The sequence below is a fragment of the Emydura macquarii genome, unplaced genomic scaffold (assembly GCF_026122565.2).
Source record: "Emydura macquarii macquarii isolate MOO-44397 ecotype Brisbane River unplaced genomic scaffold, CSIRO-AGI_Emac_v2 contig_3219, whole genome shotgun sequence".
Taxonomy (NCBI): Eukaryota; Metazoa; Chordata; order Testudines; family Chelidae; genus Emydura; species Emydura macquarii.
Genome location: NW_027133356.1, coordinates 796,936 through 816,433, shown reverse-complemented (window position 1 = coordinate 816,433; position 19,498 = coordinate 796,936). Strand labels below are relative to the sequence as shown.

General features: G+C 52.5%; 1 protein-coding gene across 2 annotated transcripts in view; it reads right to left on the bottom strand.

The window, feature by feature from the left end:
- The window catches only part of SND1 (staphylococcal nuclease and tudor domain containing 1), a 412,723-nt gene that overhangs the window by 252,712 nt on the left and 140,513 nt on the right, over positions 1-19,498 (bottom strand). For both annotated transcript variants that reach the window (XM_067531417.1, XM_067531418.1), the window contains exon 11: positions 11,023-11,112. In XM_067531417.1, the coding sequence (XP_067387518.1) occupies positions 11,023-11,112 (90 nt within the window). The remainder of the gene's footprint in view (positions 1-11,022; positions 11,113-19,498) is intronic.

Genomic DNA, 19,498 nt, shown 5'->3' with positions numbered 1-19,498 from the left:
CTCCTACCCAACTCCATCTGCTGCAGGGTTCCACGCTGCAGCCCATCACAATAGTATCTGAGCACCCAATAGCCAAGTCCCGAGTGGACGTCACGGCGTCTCAGGCACTTCTCCCTCTCTGGAGAAGGACTCTGCTTGGGGTTTGATATTTTAGGTTTGAATTTAATTTGGGTGGGGGCAGATGAAGTGAAAGCGGTGCTTAGATCAGCAGAGCAATCAGTTTGTCCCCCCCCCCACACACACACACACACACACACACACACACACACACACACACACTATTTCCATTGCTTTGTGCCAAGACAGCCTGAACCCCCACCGCAGGGAAGGGAAAGCTCCCATGCCTGTTAACCAGCACCCATCGCTGAGGTACACCCAGGTATTACTGTCAGCACAGATAGCCATCAAGATGCTGACTGATAATATCGTTTGCTTATCTGTTTTCCCGAGTCCCAGGAAATCTCTGGCTGCATTTGAGGCTGTCACCGCTCCTGCTACATTTACCAACTGTATTGCAGTAGCACCCAGAACATGCTCTGTGCTGTCCAAAAAGACAGCGCAGCATTCCCTGTCCTTAACAGTTTGTAATCTGCAGAGATGAAAAAGGATGGAGGAGCAAAGGGTTGAAGCCGATGAAGCAAGCAGAGGACCGGACTCAGGTCACATGGATCCCATTTTCTGCAACAGTCCTCACCGCAGGTCAGCAGCAGGATTTGAACCTACAACTTTAGCTCCGTAGCAGCCCAGATCTTGACAAATGAAGCTAGAGGAAAAACTCCACTGGCTGACAAGCAGCAGTAGGTGATCACTAGTGGCTGGGGGGCTGTAAGCTCCTGGAGCAGGGCCTGTTTTTATCACGAGTTTGTATAGCTGGACCCTGAAGCTGATCCCCCAGAAAACTGTCAGGAGAGGAGCTGAATCTGAGGTTCCTGTCAGAGAAGGAAGCCAGGAGGGCATGAATTGAGACCTGGGCAGAGAGACAGGAGCTGCAGCAGAGCCCTGGAGAGCCCTGAAGCCAAGAGACAGGCTTAGTTTACACTAGGAACGCATGTTGGTATAATTACGTCACCCGAGTATGTGGAAAATCCACATCCCGAGTGACATTACAGCAACCTAACCCCCGGCGTCGTCAGCCCCACGTCGACAGGGGGCTTCTCCCGTGACCCGGCTACTGCCTCGTGGGGAGGTGGTGTACCTACGCCGTCTCCTCTCAGTGCTACGGTGCAGCGGCAGCACGGACAGTGCAGACAGACGCAGAGCCTTTTACCTGGCCGGGCGGCGAATCAATGGGGCGGCATGGCTGGGACAGCCAGTGAGGGGATTCGAGCAGGTGTATTTCAGCGGGAATGGGGCGAGGCAAGGTTAGCGTCGGAACAGAGATGAACTGGACCAAGGAGGGGAGAGCCGGCTTGAACTAGTGACCTGTCAGGCAGGAAATACGAAGGGGTGGAAGAGCAACTGGAGTCCAGTCACACAGCCTGGAGGTGAGCAAGGAGGAGGAAGGGAAGCTGGCCGCGGTCACAGAAAGGAGGAAGGTGTTGGGACGGTGGAGAAGTGGTCTGGCCGAGGGGGCTGGGAGGGAAGGTCAGTTCTGGCCAGGTTCGGTCTGAGAAGCAGGTGACACCCAGAATGAAACAGCAGAGATGTGCGATTGGCCGAGGGAGGCGGACCCAGGTCCGCAACACGGCTGGACACCAGCAGCTCATTTCACAGAGCAGTGAGGGGCAGGATTGTACATCATTTTAAAGAGCTTTACTGCCCGTTAAAGGACTCTGGAGAAAAATAACCCCCGACATTACCACCACATTTCACCCGCAGGGTCGTAAAGAACTTTACAAATTATCGTATACCAAGACAGGGGTCGCTCCTGGGGCACATGCGCGGAAACGCAGCCACCTCTGCGCTGGGAAGCTGCAGCTTTGTAACAGCAAACAGTAACGCCATCCACAGATGTAGGGCAGAGAGTGAAGAACCACGTTACCAGAAGCTGTAAAGGGAACTTGAGGTACCCACAGCATCATTACCCCACTGGGAATCCAGCCAAGGCATCAGAATTAAACACCCGGATTCCCACAGAAAGCGTGGCCTGAGCTTTAATCACTGCACAGGTCAGACCTTGGTTGGAAGTGTGCAGTTCCTGCAGCACAGTGCCCCCTCGTGCCACGCTCGTGTACTGGCTCAGCATCCACTTTGCGGGGAGGGAGCACCAGCTCTTGACTCAAGGTCACCTGCATTTTCCTGGGAGGTCTCCCATCCGGCACTAACCGAGCCCCACCCTGCTTAACCGACGTAGCTGCAAGGAAGCAGGGGACAACGTCAACCCCTGCAACCGCTCCCCTGCACGCGAGATCTGGTGCATCAACTCCTCTGGGGTGAGAGCAAAGGCCAGGTGAGGAAATTCTCATCCCGAGCCGCAGACCCAGGCGGGCTCACTGGGAACGGCAAGAAAAGAGTCTGCTGATCAAACAGACAGCAACACCGAGAGCTGAGCCCGGACTAATCATTCCTAATATTCTATTCATCAATCTTGAATGGGCTGATCACATTCATCTGGAGCTGCTGCCAGGAGCCATCTCTCCCCGGATGTGTCACAGCGGGAAGCCCTGCCAATTCCTTCCCCGCAATGGAAGTGTCAGAACCGCTCAGTGCTGCTCCAGGCAGGAGCCGGCCCAGTAACCCACCACCACCACCTCAGGAGAGACGGGCGCAGCATGCAGTGCAGCAAGGTCCCTGGAGACCCGCTCTCCTCCCTACCCTGGGACCAAGGCCAGGGCAGGTGGGATGTTAACACCCACTGGCAGAGTGCAGCCTGTCCCTCCCCCGGACACCGAGGGCCTGCTCAGCCAGGCAGGGGCTCTGCAAAAACTAAGCCAAGCATCTGGATGAGCAGGGAGCATATGGCACATCCCTACTGCATGGAGATGCCAGCTGCCGCTCGCCGCGCTGAGCCCAGATGGGAGGAGGTACAGAGGGACCAGGGTCTGAACAGGAACCAACGCACTGGGCCAGGCCCTCACCCCACACGCTCCCAGGGGAGGGAGAGTTCACAGCAACCTCCACCTTCCAGCAGGGCAGCAGACCCCACGGCCAGGGCCCAGATGCACTGGGCCATTCTGCTCCTCTTGGAGGCGTAGCAAGTGCACAGCACCTTGGCTCCATCCCCTCCTTCACCCAAAAGCACTATCAGAGGGCGAGCACTTCCACAGCATCGGAACAGCTACCGGCAGGGTGCCAACGGGGCAGCCGCTTTGCGCCTGCAGCGCCACGCTCCCAAGAGGGAGGGACGCACTAGGCTAGGTGGACGAGCCACAAAGCTCTTTGCTCAGACTGTCGCATGGGAGCTTCGATGGCCGCAAGTTACTGGACCCTTGGTTTTCCACAGCCCCCGCCCAGCACCATTCTGGGACACCAGATCCGGCGCTGGCTGGGAGCATGCAGCACTGTCTCCCCAACCCCAATCTCACCCCTCAGCACGCAGAGAGGCGCTCACAGACGCCGCCTCTGCAGCGCTGGCCATTCATGCATCCCCGGATGCTGCAATGGCTGCTTATCCTGATCCTCATCTCCTCAGCGTCACTGCACGCCTCCCTCTCTGCCCATCCAGCTGCTGGCTCACCTTGCACAGCGACTGGGCTCCCCGGGGCAGTGACCGCCTCCCGGTGATGTGTCCCGAGCCCAGCAGGCAGGCCACAGGCTGCTCAGTGCAAGCACCATCTCAGCAGCAACACGGACACACAGCCCGGCAAGGAACGCCAGCTGTGCCAACTGCCCTATTCTCTGGGGGCGGAACAAACCCTGCCCCGTGACTGACCCCCTCGCTCCCGGCTGGTGAGACCCATTGGGGCATTACCACACCCACGGTAACAGGTCGTTAGCACAGCAGCCTTGGGCTCTGGTTACTTGGATTCAGTTCCTGGCTCCGCCACAGATTTTCTTGTGTGACCTTAGGGAAGTCACTTCGCCTCTGTGTGTCTGAGCTCCTCTGTACAATTGGGAGACCAGCACTGCCCTGCCGCGTGGGGGGGAGGGGGAATGGAGTGAGGATAAATACACTGAAGACTGAGATGCTCAGGGGGATAAACACTGAAGACAGAAATACTCAGCTCAGAGGCAGCCTGCTTGAACATACTCCACATTAGCCCAATCAGTAGCTACAGCATCATGCACCCATAGGCAAAGAGGAGTGAGCAGTCTAAACGCCGACCCACCCTGTTCCAGTTCATTTGGAAACGATCAGCCTTCCACGCAATTCACTATCGGGGTCTGGGGGTTTGTAATATGTTAACCGGGACAAGCGAGTTTGCAGCGAAGATTGATCCCGACAGCAAGCCATGTGAAGGCAAGGACGAGCTGCCTCATCTAAGCCTGTCATTTTTAATCAAAACGCACTTCCAACCTCTAGGGACTGTTTTGATCATTAACGTAAAGGACTTTTTCATCGCTTAACTCAATCAAATTAATCCGAAGTGAAAAACGTGGAGCTGACAAAGGAAATATTTAGAAAGCAAACCGTGCAACATCAAAGGCGATCAGAAACAGGACTCCCAAGGCTACCCAAAGAGCAAAGCACCGAGAGACGGCTGGAGAGTGCGGCAGTGAAATGCACGGCCCAGGCAATGTGCTACAACAAGGTTATTGGGGGGGTGTAAAAATGGAGGCCATTTTAACTTGCAACCACATATCTATTTGCTTCAATTTAGGATGTCACTAGCTTCTCACCAGCCACTCCGGGAGCAGGAAACGCTGCCCTATTGACTGTCTTTCCTGGCTCCTTTCCTGCTGGGGGACTCTGAAGCAAACACGTTTCACGGAGGGAAGCACTGGTGACTATTTCTTCCCCCTACCCTGACCCTGTGTCAGTCTAGCCACCCACACTGAATCCACCTTCCCCAGAACACACCCGGCTCAGACCACGATCTAGCACCGCAACCTTCATCCAGTTCAAAGGGCCCAGAAATGAACTTTGTGCAGCTCTGCAGAGGAGGGATTTTGAGGTGGGGGAGCAGCAACCACAGAGGGAAGGAGCAGATCGGTGGGAGCAGAGGCACACTCATGGGAGGCGGCAGGGCTGCAGCAGCTAGGGAGGAAGGAGAGCAATGTCAGAGGCTGCTCTGCGGCCATGCCCCATGAGGGGGGAGAAGAAAAAGCCATTATGGCTCCTCAGCTCTTCCCAGGACAGGCCCTGCTGTACTACGGCCAGAGGGAGCAGAGAGAACCCAGACCTGGGAGAAAAGACTCTGGTTCTGTGCTGAGAGAGGGCAGGTTACCGTGGGTCAGGGTCAAGGCAGAGGATTTAGACTCAGAATTAGGCCAGAAGGGACCATCGTGATCATCTGAGTCTGACCTCCCGCACATCGCAGCCCACTGAAGCTCGCCCACCCACTCCCGGAACAAGCCCATAACCCCCGGCTGAGTTACTGAAGTCCTCAAATCTCGACGTAAAGCTGTTGTGTTAGAGAGAGCGCACCATTCACTCTGGTTCAAACCAGCAAGTGAGCCCATGGCGCCAGGAAACCCCCAGGGATTTGTGAAGGTGAGCGGCAGAGGTGGTAAGGCTCTGCCTTTTATAAATAGAGGAAGGAAACCTAACAGCAATTCCTCAGAAGGGTTTTGCGGCTCAATATTAACACTAGAAATTCAGGTCCTGCCGAGCCTGTTGTTCCTGAAGAATAACTATGGGCAACTGGAGAGCTGATGTCAGCACAGACACCAAGGTAGTGCGAGCTGGCGAAGGGCGAAGGATTTCTAGCCAGCTAAAGCTCTGGGATGTGTTTCATGCCTGCCAGACACCCGGGGGAGGGAAGGGGGCAGACATGGGGCAGGGGGGTTAAAGCCTCGAAGGTAGGAAAAGTGAAAAATCCACACCCAAGACCTTCAAGGTGTTTCCCAATAAGACTAGCAAGAGAAGACGTGACATCATCACCACTATTTAAAAGGGGAAGGTGTCTTTACAAAGACTTCAGGTACTTCCAAGGAAGCAAGAAGGGCTCCCCACAAAGAAAGCGGGGAGTGACCCGTGGCCGAGCGCAGGGAGCTGGGAGAGGGGGCACTGAAGATGATGGGAAAAGTCACTGATGTGCCCAGGGAAACAGACCGATGACATGTAGGTGACAAGCTGCCAGTGTGACGCTGTGGCCAAAAAAGCTCATGTGATCCATGGATGCATAAAGCAGGGAATCTCGAGTGGGAGCAGAGAGGTCATTTTAACTCGGTATTTGGCACCGGTGTGACCCCTGCTGGGATGCGTGCAGTTCTGGTGTCCACAACTCAAGGAGGACGCTGATAAATTGGACAGCAATCAGAGAAGAGCCACGAGAATGGCTGAAGGATATTGGAAAACATGCCTGATAATCAGACACTCACGCAGCTTAATCTGTTTAGCTGAACAAAGAGAAGGTGAATTACGGGGTGAATTGATCACAGTCTAAGAACCGATACGGGGAACGAAGGTTTGATCACGGGCTCTTCAGTCTAGCAGAGAAAGAAAGAAAGAGGTCTAACACCATCCAATGGCTGGAAGTTGAAGCTAGACAAATTCAGACTGGAAATAAGGTGTAAACTTAACAGTGAGCGCAATTAACTATTGGAACAATTGACCAAGATCATGGTGGATTCTCTATCAATGGCAATTTTTAAATCAAGATTGGATGTTTTTCTAGATTTGCCCTAGGAATTATTTGGGGGTGGGGAAGTCCTCAGCAAGAGAGAGACAGACAGACAGACCCCCACCCACCCACCCCCCGGAGTCGTTAAATCAAGACCGCAAGTGACGGAGAACCAGAGTTCAGAAGTAGAAGAGACTTGATGTGGCTAGTGAGTGAGTGAGGAGAAAATTGGTTCTCAGCTTATGCGAGTTCCCTATAGCCGCACGCCCGGAGCAGCACACTGAGGTTTAACTTGACTAGGCCACTGCGTAACACGGCAAACCAGAGACACGCTGAATGTCATTTTCTTGTTGCATGTTTTGGTAGCTGTGCAGGAGGGATTTGTAAAGTTGCTTATGCATCAAACAGTTAGAAAGCAGCAGGGAAGCTGGAAGCAAGGTGCACAGGCAGCAACAAAGCAGTGGAGAGAAGGGGGTCACGCAGGAGTGTTTCTGAAGGGACTGGCTATTGGGGTACATCCCAGGGGCAGCAGAGATGAAGGAGAACAAGCCAGTGGGGGAGTGGAAAGAGTTTAAGCCGGGAAAGGAGAGACAAAGGCATGGAAGACCAAAAAAGGATTACCAGCACCTTAAGCTTTGAAGTGGCCAAGACATCTCTGCCTGTTGGCTAATCCCACAGGAGGAGGAGACTGGCCTGGTCACTGCTTTGAGACACAGATGGGGAAGAGTGAGCTGGTTTGGGCACAAAACCGCCAGCATCGGTGAGTGACATGCTCCCTCCGCCAGGGCCCTGAGAACTGCTCCCTGTTCCACGACGCTGCAATTCTGAGGGGACGCGAGATCCGCCCCGAGGCGGAGAAGGGATTTCGTGGGAAGCAGTCTCTACTCTTAGCTGAAGCTCCCAGACGCAGTATTTTGATTTCGAATGACAAGAGAGGAGGTATTACAAACAGTCGTAGGTGCCCCCACATCAACGCCAACCCAGCCCACCGGACAAGGAGCTGCAAGTTCTCTGCTCAGCGGCACCGTGTTACCGTTGGCTGCTGAGGCATTTCAACGCGTTACAGATTCCTACATTCGGAACAGCGCAGTACTGGAGAGCTCCTGCCACAGCCACCGTGACAAATGTCTCAGCAGCCCCCGACACCACACAGCAACGGTCACACACAAATCATCTTCTTGCCAGCTGCTGCTGCCACGCCCACCCTCAGTCTAAGCTGGGCTGAAGACTGGTAACCAGTCACGTTAAGTACCTGCGCAGTTCCAAGATCCCACACAGAGATTATTCTGACTGTTGGTGTGAGTCAGCAGATCAACTGGGTCCCGTTCGTTTCGACCCAGAATATCAGAAGAGTTTCAGCCTCTCTCTGAAAGGCAGCCGGACAGGGACAGAGAAGTTCCACCAGCAGCAAAGGTTGGAACAGCCAAATTCAGGAGCTCGCTCCCGCAGAAAGCTTGCAGGTTAACAGTAAAGGATTCCCCTTAATCATCTTCTCTAAGGGCCCTGGTGGCACCTACCCTATCAGCTCACTGCAGGAGGAGTGCGTAACATTCACACCAGCCCTTCCTCTGCCCCCGCAGAGGGGGCCACTCCCAGGGAGACTCCCACGGGCGGGCGCACACAGGGCTTGCCCTTACACACTAGCCCTTACACACCAGCCCTTCTGCTCGGCAGCCACGCGGTGCAGGGGGAACCCACAGATAACCCTTCCTGGCTTCCCCTCATCAGCTGAGGCTGTGCAGAAAGGGCACCCACCTGTACAGAGCCGAACGCAGGGGCTCCGACAGCTCTGCCTGACCTACCCAAGATACCGGCAGTAAGCCGAACACCAGCATGACTAATTCAAGAGCAACTCCAGCCAAAGCTGGTCCCGGGGGGACACCTTCCCCCCCCCACCTCACCTTGCAGGCCAGCTGCATTACGTGATCCATGAAAACTGCAAGAACAGCTCTCCCTCCAACGCTACCCTGGGGGCAAGAGGAGGATTGTTTTGGCTGGCATCATCTAAAGTCAAATCAGAGGCAGCACAGCCTTTCGAAGAGTTCATCCTGCAATCACAGCCATTCTTCCGGCCTCACCTTTCAGAGCGGCAGCCCTTAACCTCATACCCAGGGACCAACACATTGTCAGACCTGCCTCCAAAACAAAGCCCAGGTTCCGTGAGGGATGGAGGTGCTTGTAAGCACATAATTAAGACAACTTCAGTAGATCACGGGCCGCCTAAGTGCCACAATTCCACGTAAGCACTTCTCCGAAGAACCCACATTTGCCTAAATTAAACATAAGCACATTGGTTGCTAACGAGCTCTGTGGAGACAGCAGCCAGGCCAGGGTCTCCCGCACACGCTGTCCTGGGTGTAACAAGATGACACTGAAACAGATACCGCAGCAGCAGGAGAGGCCTCGGCCCTCCGAGAGATATCGTCTGGTGATTAGATTTTAAAGCAGGCTTTCGAGAGGCAGAGCCTCAGGGCTCACACCCGAGTGTTATTGACATATTGTTAAAAAGCTTTGGAGCCTGATTAGCTGGGCTTGGAGAAAGAGATTCAAAGGGTTTTGCTGGCTTTCATCATCACTTTGCGAAGTGCTTCAGCACTTCAGCTGGAGCCATGCCTTGCAAGGGGCAACTTCTCCCAGCGACGCCCCCCAAGGTCCCTTGCGCAGAGGTAATTGGAGCTGTTCTGCTGCCAGTGAAAACCCCTGTGCTGCATCAAGGGGAAGCAGTGTCTACACACCTGCCCAAAGAGCCTGCCTGACAAACTATCTTCCTTTGCTCTGTACAGCACCAAGCACAGTAAGCACCTTTATCATAGCTGGAATGAGGCCACCTCGCTAAACAATTCCCTTTAACACCTCACTGCCACCCTTTCCAAATGAAAGCTCCTTCTGTTAGGCTGATATTTGCCATGTTGGGTCTCTGTCCCAGGAGATCTGGGGTCTTAGGTCTAAACAAAATCGCTGCAGCCATTTCCTGAGTGAGAAAAATGACAGACTTCTCCCCAGTTAAAAAAAACCCTGCATAGCTTTTTAATATATAAACAAGTATGTGAAATGGAAAGATGCAATTAGGCATGGAAATAGTCCTCAATGAGCAGCAATGAGCTGACTTGCTACGGAGGAAATTGATTTATTTGACCATTTTATGTGCATTTGAAAATTGCATCCGAAGCACGTGCATCGGTAGTAAAGTGCATATTATGCTCTTCATTCCCCAGAATTGCTCTAAACCAGCTCAGAAAAATATGCCAGGAAAACAAGGAACTAGAAGGGAGGAAAAAAATAATGAAGTTACACTGTATTATTGTAGAAACAGTATGCAATAACGTAACTGGGGACTGGATCATAACAGGACACAGAGACAGAGTTAAGGTGGTGGTATTAAGTTTTCACACCGTGGGGGCTCCTAGAGGCCCCGCATGAGATCAGGCCCCTACCGTGCTAGGCGCTGTACACACACAGTAAGAAACATTCCCTGCCCTGCAGGCTACAATCTAAACAGGCAACGCAGAAAGGGGAGGAAAAACAGAAGCACAGAGAAGCGACTTGCCGAAGGTCGGACAGCAGGTCAATGGCAGGGCTGAAAATAGAAGCCAATATCCCAGGGCTGAATGCTGAATCATGCAACATAGTCACTGCATGCGTCTTGTCATACCGAGTAAGGACAGCTTCTACCTTCCCCGCCACATTCAATCGCTGGCATGTCGCCCTCCTGATAGATCCACGCATTCACCAGTGACACAGAAAGGACATGCCCTGGGTTCCGAGCCCAGAGCTCTCAATGTTCATTGCAGCAGATAGCTAAGAGCAAAACCCCAAGGACAGAGAGGAACGTACTCTCTAGCATGCAGCCAGCTATCCACGAACCAGAGGCTTGCTCTTCGCCTGCATGTTTTAGTGCCCATGGTGTGCTTGCTTCTCTTTAGCACTGGGTCCTTTTCTTTGGCTAGAAGCCCTCTTTCCGTTCCCTAAAACGAAGGGTAACCCTCCTGTATTTCTCTCCAGCACCTTTTACCCCCGAGAGCTTGTGTGTGGGGGGATTCTTCACCCCTCCCAGCACATGCAGCCCTGTCTGGAGTGGAAAAGCAGCAACAGCATTAGCACCAGTCAGTTCTGTTCCGCTCCCTAAACTTCTCCTGGGCTCACTCAGGACAAGGGATAAAGCGGCTATGAAATCTATCCCCAGCCAAGGGCTGCGTTCACCTCCCATTCCCAGGGGCAGCACCTCCTGAGGCATCAACGTTGTCCCAAGGGCATGGAGCGTGCCACCAGACATTTTCAGCACCTCTTCGAGAAGCCCCTGGGTTTTCCTTGGTCTGAGTCTGCTCAGTCCAGCAGAGCCAAGATGGCGGCAGCTCTAGCCTGCTGGTCTGTAGGTTGCTCCAACAAGCAGTTTCTAAATCTGGATCCTGTCTCTTACCTTCTTCCCGATCAGCTTCTTCCGCAGGAACTCCCGGGCCTCAAACATGTATGGAATGTCGTAGAGGGGGCGCAGCTTCCTGTTCTTGTCCTGCAACGAAGCAGAAAACAGACACCCAAATAAACTTGGCAGCAGCGAAAAGTGAAGGCGCAGCCGGCCAGTCTATGCACTGCACCAGAGGCCGTGAACAGCAGAAGTGACCAGAGCAGCACGGAAAACAGGAGAAGAGGCTGTCCCCTGGGGCGTTCGTGTATTTAATCCTTCAGGGCTTCTCTCTGATCACAAGGGCTTGACTGTTCAGTGAATTTGACCAAATAGCTACTGAGCAAGCGCCACTCCAGAAGAAACTCCTCATGTGGACACATGATTCTGGAATAAGACACTTTATTCTGAAATAATGACTGCACTTCCAAAGTGGAGTAATGATGGAATAAATTGATGGTATTTCAGGACACAGTGTCTCTGCACAGGGCAATTTTATCATGTAGACAAGCCCCAAGAATCAGACTGGAGGGACCCGTATCTTCCCTTCACTCCTCCCGCCAGTGTAGGATTGCCCAGAACGAGAGGCTGGAATGGGAATGAAGGGCAATGCCTGGTGGCACCAGCGGAGGCCCCCAGCCTGCCAGAGGCCCATCGTTCCTGATCAGGCCTGGCAGGGGTCACCCGTAGGCCTCTTCCAGCATCAGACTCGGATTCCAGCACTAGCAGCCCCACAGCTCCTGGCCTGTTGGGGCATGCGCTCCCTGGAATGGCCGGTTCAGCTGGTTTCTCAGCAGAACTCAACAGCAGCTCAGTGATGAAAGGGCTGGGGGTGGCTTTTCGTGCAGGGATCCATTGCCTAGGATGAATGTTCATGCTCATTCATAAGGCGGGAGCTCACTGCAGCCAGGCTCTATCGCCAGGCACATTTCGTGTCCAAAGCATCGCAGCTCCAGACTGCGCAGCACCCAGGGCACTTCCCAGAGGGGACGGGGAAGGAATCGAAGGCCTAGATTTAAGTAGCCTTTGCACACAGCACCTTCAGTCCCACCCATGCGGTTTCCCCCTCCCTGCCAAAACACTAAAAGAGGCTCCTTAATTAAGAGAACCAGGCAAGCCCAGTGCATGTCCTCTGCTCACGCAGGCTTTGGTGGAAAAGTTGCTCATCAGGCGAGCTCGTTATCAGCTGGTGATTAATAGCACTTGTGGGATGCGACACCAACGAAAAGGACTCACAGGGCATCTCGCCACAAACCAGTTACCGCTGTCTACCAGCATCTTAAGGCATCTTGTGCCAATAAAGACTCTTCAAAGAGCAAGAGGGGAAAAGTTTCCAGCAGAAACAGCGGCTGAGCGATGCCAGCAGCTGCCACACAGTCAGAGCAGGAGGGGCAGCAGGGAGTTTTAGTAAGGGGGAAGCTAGAAATCTGAAGGCAAACACATCTACCAGACTAGGAAGCACTGCAAGGGGGGAAGCACTATTAATGCCTCTTTACAACTGGACCTGGAAAGTCCAGGAAGTGAACGACAGAGGACTTTAAATCTGTTTTGAGAGCGACTCCCACGAGCTGAGACCTAGCAAACTTGTCTCAGTTCCTAGTGGGCAAATCTGCACATGACAGAACCCCACCAGCTGGACCCCTTGTGGACAGGCCCAGAAGCGGGGCCAAGGACAGTGGACTCCCCTCAGTTCTAGAGGTGTCACCCCCTTGACCCACAAGTTAAAGCAGCAGTTCCCAAACGTTTTCCCTGCATGAGCCCACGTTCAGATGTCTCGTTTCCCCACCACCCCAGACAGCATGGAAGTTGCCATTTAAAAATGGCATCCTCCCTGCAGTGTGAGCTCTCACGCGTACGTGCAGGCTCACGCAGCAAGGGGGCTGCCATTTTGCTTTACGAAGCAGCGTCCCCTGGGCTGCAGAAGCTCTCTCACCAACGGTGCGTGCGAGGTCAGGCTGCGGGGAGGGCGCCCTTCTGTAGAGCAAAATCGCTTCCCCCGGGCGACGTGACCTCGGGCATGCGGTGTGTGTGCGGTCACGCCAGGCAGAGGAGGAGGCCCTATTGTAAAATGGCATCCTCTGCACGCTCAGGATGGCTGTGAACCCATCTGCTGGGGTCACGACCCAGTCTGGGAAGTGCTGGGCGAGGGCCTGCCGGTGGGGAAGCCGGCACTGGAACAGCCCACACCACTCACATTTTTAAGGCCAGAAGGGACCGTTCTGATCATCTAGTCTGAGAGGAAGAGGGATGCAGTGGATAAGGCAGAAGGGTCACGTCTCTGCTCCACCACAGAGCTCCCAGGACCCCCCAGGCAAGACTCACAGTTGCCCTGTGGAAAGTGGGACAGGAGCACAGCCCTCCGGGCAGGGGTGTTTGGGGACAAATACCAGACAGCGTGTGAAGCGCTCCGATACTGCAGGGATGGGGCCAGACAAGCTGCCAGGCTGCTGAGACCACTGTCTCCAAGCTGACCATTGCTGTCTCCCCGTTTCCATCCACGCCGGTCTGCAGACAGCCATTGCCACATGACTAGGCAGACTGGGAGCGCTTTGTGGCAGAGGCCGTCTGTGTCCAGCAGCTAGCACAAAGGGGTCCAGTTCATGACTGGGGCTCCGAGGTGCTCTGGTGATATAAATAAATAAATACAGCTGTCCTGATCTACCAAGGACAGGCTAGAGAATCTCACCCAGGGACCCCTGCAGGGAGAAGGGTATTGGGGCTCAGGACCGGTGCTATGCACGGGAGGGTCCAATACTACCCACAAGTACCAGAACCACCTGGAAACGTTAATGGGTAAACCAACGCAGCTCTCTACCACCGCCATCGTAGCTCCTTCGGTTCAGTCTTCTCAGGACTCGATCCCTGCTGCAGGCTTCCTGTTACACTCAGAACTGCAGCTAGCTTCCATCCGAGACTCGTGTAAAACAACGGAAACGAACGGGGAGAGCTGAGCCCACGCACTGCTCCCAGCCCGCCCTTAGCAACGGCTCCGATTGCACGCAGGAGGTACAGCAAACCTCCAACCGGATGGAAAAGGCCTATTACGCCATCTATTCCACCCTCGGCAGGACAACCCGGACGCAGGCCTCCGACCTCCCTAACGCTGCAACCTACGGCACACTCTTCGCCTGCTGGCTGCCGGCTCATTAACAAGGCTTTTCTGCTGCAGCCTGAGTAATGGACATTAAACACCACAGAACGTCTCACCCCACAGAAGATGTAACCCAAGGAGCAAACTGTCAAGAGCCGAGTCTCTCAATGGCTAGCTCAAAAACTGCTCAGCACCTGCTGAGGAAAGTCCAAGGCCATGGAAAGAAAGAGGCTGGACTCTGAGTGCAAAGAGGTGGAGGCTGAAACACACATCAAGGAAATGAAGAGTTATTCGGCAGATCCAGTTGCACACATGCCCCCCTGCAAAGTGTGCAATCATCCTGCACCCCCCACTGCTGCTGCTGTCTGCCACGCTCACTCGTGTCTGGGTCGCAGCGCCCAGCGCTGCACTCATGGTGGGTAAGCTCTGGAACCCCGGGAGGCACTGGTCCCTATTATAAAGGTAAGAGGTGCCACAGAAGTGAGTTTAATACAGCCTTTCTAAGAACGAATGGCAGGACCAATACCCAATACAGGCTGGGAACAATCTCTAGCCACTAGCGCAGGCAACTGGGAATCGGAGCAGTTGGGTTTTATTCCTGCCTCCACCACTGACGCTCTGCATAACCTTGGCCCAGTCACCTCCCACACTGGTCCCCAGAGCCTAAATTGGTTTCTCTTAAGGTCTCAGCACAAGAGCTTTGGGGAAGGTGTGGGAGGGAGGGAAGGAGGATGAGTGGCTGGCATGACGTAGGTAGAGCCTCGGTTTCCTGGGGGTCGGGAGCAGACAAGGGGAAATCTAGAAGGGTTTCAGTCGGAGAGAACTGGTCCCATTTACCATAGTGTGTTTTATTGCTACAGACGGTACACAGGCCCAGGGCATGGAGCAGGCACACTGCAGCACGTCTAGATGGAGTGCTGTATCACCACACCCCAGAGCACCGTAGGCCCAGAGCTTGATTCTGTTATATTGATTCTATGTGAAATACCCTTATTCTTCTGGTACCTGACAAACCACCACAGCAGTCTGTGCGGCTTCACATTTTGGGTCTGTAGGGTGATCTGCTCACTATTAATACGTTGTCCGAAACTAACATCTAGCCATTGATTATCCTGTTCACAAAGTTACTAAAGATCATCCTGTAAAACGGTTGCTATCATTGAAGTACACATGTTTTAAAATTACTGTTTAAAGTAACATCAGCAAAAGTTCTAAAACAGATTCAGTGTTAAATGATGGTGTTTTGTAATAGCAGAGACTATTTTAAATAAAAGAAGTGTTGTTGTTTCTGAAGGATACTTGCCTCTTCCAGTTACAAGTTAAGTAAATGTTAAGAAATCAGTGTGTAAATAGATGAATGAGTGATGTGTATGAGAGAGAGAGAGAGAGAGACACACACACACACACACACACACACACACACACACACCAGGGAGTGATGGAGAAAGGCGCAGGCCTCGGATGTTTAAGGGAGTAAAGATAACTTCTACGAGATGGCCAAAGATTGCCCACCCTGATGACCTTGGGATCCACCTCAAAAAACAAAAACAAAAAAACTATAACAAACAGTCATACTTGCAAAATATAAATTAATAATCACACCAAAATGCAAATGCAACATAAAGCAAAACCCATAAAATGGCATAAAACTGAACCCCTACCTATAACAAAAAACACAAAATAAAGAATTCAGGTTTGGTTCTACAATCATCCTCCAGGAGCATGTGCGCACCGGCAGACCCCTGCTCCCTCCTTCATGCCTTAGCCACCTGGCCAGTGGACTAACAAGCAACTAAGGCTGGTAATGATACTCCATCTTTGTAGATCTGTGTGCATGCACACAACTGCTTTTTGAAATTTTTGCATTCACAATAAACATGGCATTCTGCTTTGTCCCCCTAAATAAGATCCTGTTCTGCTTATAAAACCACCACTACCAAGAGATGAGCTAGTCCAACAGGTCCTCAAGGAATCCATTCTGAGGCACTTGGGGGAGAGGAAGGTGATCAGGAACAGTCAACATGAATTCACCAAGGGAAAGTCATGCCTGACCAACCTGATTGCCTTCTATGAAGAGGTGACTGGCTCTGGGGATGTAGGGAAAGCGGTGGACATGATATACCTGGACTTTAGCAAAGCTTTTGATATGGTCTCTCACAGTATTCTTATCAGCAAGTTAAAGAAGTATGGGTTGGATGAATGAACTATAAAATGAATCAAGAACTGGCTAGAGCATAGGGCTCAACGAGTAGTGATCAATGGCTCCATGTCTAGCTGGCAACCGGTCACAAGCGGAGTGCCCCAGGAGTTGATGCTGGGGCCAGTTTTGTTCAACATCTTCATTAATGATCTGGAGGATGGGGTAGATTGCACCCTCAGCAAGTTTGCAGATGACACTAAGCTGGGGGGAGTGGTAGATACCCTGCAAGGTAGGGACAGGATACAGAGTGACCTAGACAAATTGGAGGATTGGGCCAAAAGAAATCTGATGAGGTTCAGCAAGGACAAGTGCAAAGTCCTGCACTTAGGACGGAAGAATCCCATACACAGCTACAGACTGGAGACCGACGGGCTAGGCAGCAGTTCTGCAGAAAAGGACCTGGGGTTTACAGTGGACAAGAAGCTGGATATGAGTCAGCAGTGTGCCCTGGTTGCCAAGAAGGCTAATAGCATATTGGGCTACATTAGTAGGAGCACTGCCAGCAGATCGCGGGAAGTGATTATTCCCCTTTATTCGGCATTGGTGAGGCCACAGTTGTAGTATTGTGTCTAGTTTTGAGCCCCCGACTACAGAAAGGATGTGGACAAGTTGGACAGAGTCCAGCGGAGGACAACAAAAGTTATTAGGGGGCTGGAGCACAAGACTTATGAGGAAAGGCTGAGGGAACTGGGTTTGTTTAGTCTGCAGAAGAGAAGAATGAGGGGGGATTTGATATTGGGCTTTAACTACCTGAAGGCAGGTTGCAGGAAGGATGGAGCTAGGCTGTTCTCAGTGGTGGCAGGTGACAGAACAAGGGGCAATGGTCTCAAGTTGCAGTGGGGGAGGTCTAGGCTGGGTATTAGGACAAACTTTTTCCCTAGGAGGGTGGTGAAGCACTGGAATGGGTTACCTAGGGAGGTGGTGGAATCTCCATCCTCAGAGGTTTTTAAGGCCCGGCTTGATAAAGGCCTGGCTGGGATGATTTAGTTGGGGTTGGTCCTGCTTTGAGCAGGGAGTTGGATTAGATAACTTCGGAGATCCCTTCCAATCCTAATCTTCTATAATTCTAACAGGCCCTGGCTAGGTGGGGGTATCTGCATCTGGGCCTCCAACAGCAGGGTCCAAATGGGAACTCCAACACTAGACAGGCCAGGTGCACCTCCTGGTCCTCATATGAACCATTACTCAGAGCAGAAACCAAGTGCCAGAACCTCAGTCATGTCTGGCCCTCAGCTGGGGTGGGGAGTGAGTCCAAAATTCAAGAAGTCTGATGGGGTTCCAGCGCTGGAAGCAGCCTGGTAATGGGATAACTCCAGAAGATCCCACTCCCCCTTGACCAGTTGTGATTTGCTATCCCTAATGGTGAGTACGAGGCTGGTGCAAATCGCAGGCGTCCTTCCTCTGCACACTGCGGCTGCCCCAGGAACCTCTGTTCTCCTGGACACTACTCCCGCCCTCCACCAAGAGATGCCTGCACCGAGGGGCAGGAGGTGCTGAGGGGCACTGGCTGAGGGACAGATGTCCATGCCAAGGCGCATCAAGCTCACGTACTTTTTGTTTACGAAGCTACTTGCAGAGGCGGACCGGGACTCGGTTTTACATGAAGGTCTTCAGTAAAAACCACAATGATGTTTACAAACAGGGACATTTCATAACCCCCAGCAGCCAAGAACTGATCTACAGTGACCCAGATTTAATTGTTCTGTTTTTCTGCCCTGAAGTGCAGGTTCCCTAGGTGAGGAGACGCACGTCACTCACCCTGCTGTGACAGGTCTGTTACAATGAGTTGTCGCCCGCATGCCCCTGGCTCCCAAGCGACTCTCAGTCCAACCCCCCTTCCAGGGAAGCAAGCTGCTGCTCTCTTTCCATGCCAGGGAGATGTAGTGCTGCCCTTGCAGCCCCAGCTGGGGTTACGCGATCATGCAGGAGTCCTGACGTAACTGAGCGCTGCTATCGAAACCTCCCAATGCCAGTAGCTCGGAGCAAAAACAAGCTGCAGCCTTCTCTGGCCACCAATTGCCAAGTGCTTCCCCCAGAGCTGAAGGCACCATATTGTAGGAACAAGGCTCCCTCCGGCTGGCTGGCTTCCAGTCTCTTAACGACTTGCAACTTCTTCCACACGCTGCCCAGACAGCGAGCTGCATGGAAACACCTCGAGGTGCACGGTAGAGAACATTTACACGGGGGCAAGCTCATGGCCCACACGGCTCTTTGCTCGGTGTTCTGACGCACACCGTCACTTGGCCAACAGACCACGGGCATGTGGCTGCCAACGCTTTTGATGGGTTTCTAACTGTGTCCAAAGGCCGGCAGCCCCATCAGGAGTTTGAAGCTGTTCTAGAGGAGAGCCAGGCCCCTGCTAACTTCAGGCCCAGACAAGCTGGTTGAAGCCCTAGTAAAGAACAGAATTAGACATGTCGATAGACATGATTTATTGGGAGTAGAGCCAACACAGATTTCGTCAAGAGAAATCATGCCTTACCAATCTACTAGAATTCTTTGAGGGGGTCTACATACTTGATCCAGAGGACATAATGTACTTGGACTTTCAGAAAACCTTTGACAAGGTCCCTCACCAAAGCCTCTTGAGCAAAGTAAGCAGTCATGAGGTAAGAGGGAAGGTCCTCTCCTGGATCAGAAACTGGTTAAAAGAAATTAAACAAAGGGTAGGAATAAATGGCCAGTTTTCACAGTGGAGAGAGGTAAATAGTGGTGTCCCCCAGGGATCTGTACTGGGAGCAGCGCTGTGCAACATATTCATAAATGATCTGGAAAAAGGGGTAAAGAGTCAGGTGGCAAAGTTTGCAGATACAAAACTACTCAAGATAGTTAAGTGCAAAGCTGACTGAAAGAGTTACAAAGGGATCTCACCAAACTGGGTGACTGGGCAAGAAAATGGCAGATGAAATTCAATGTTGATAAATGCAAACAAATGCATATTGGAAAATATAATCCCAACTGTACATACAGAGTGATGGGGTCTAAATTACCTGTTACCGCTCCAGAAAGATCTTGGCGTCGTCATGGCTAGTTCTCTGAAAACATCCACTCAATGAGCAACGGCAGTCAAAAAAAGCTAACCGAATGTTGGGAACCATCAGGAAAGGGATAGATAAGACAGAAAATATATCATCGCTATGCAAATCCATGGTATGCCCACACTGCAAAAACTGCAGGCTGTTCTGGACAACCCATCTCAAAAA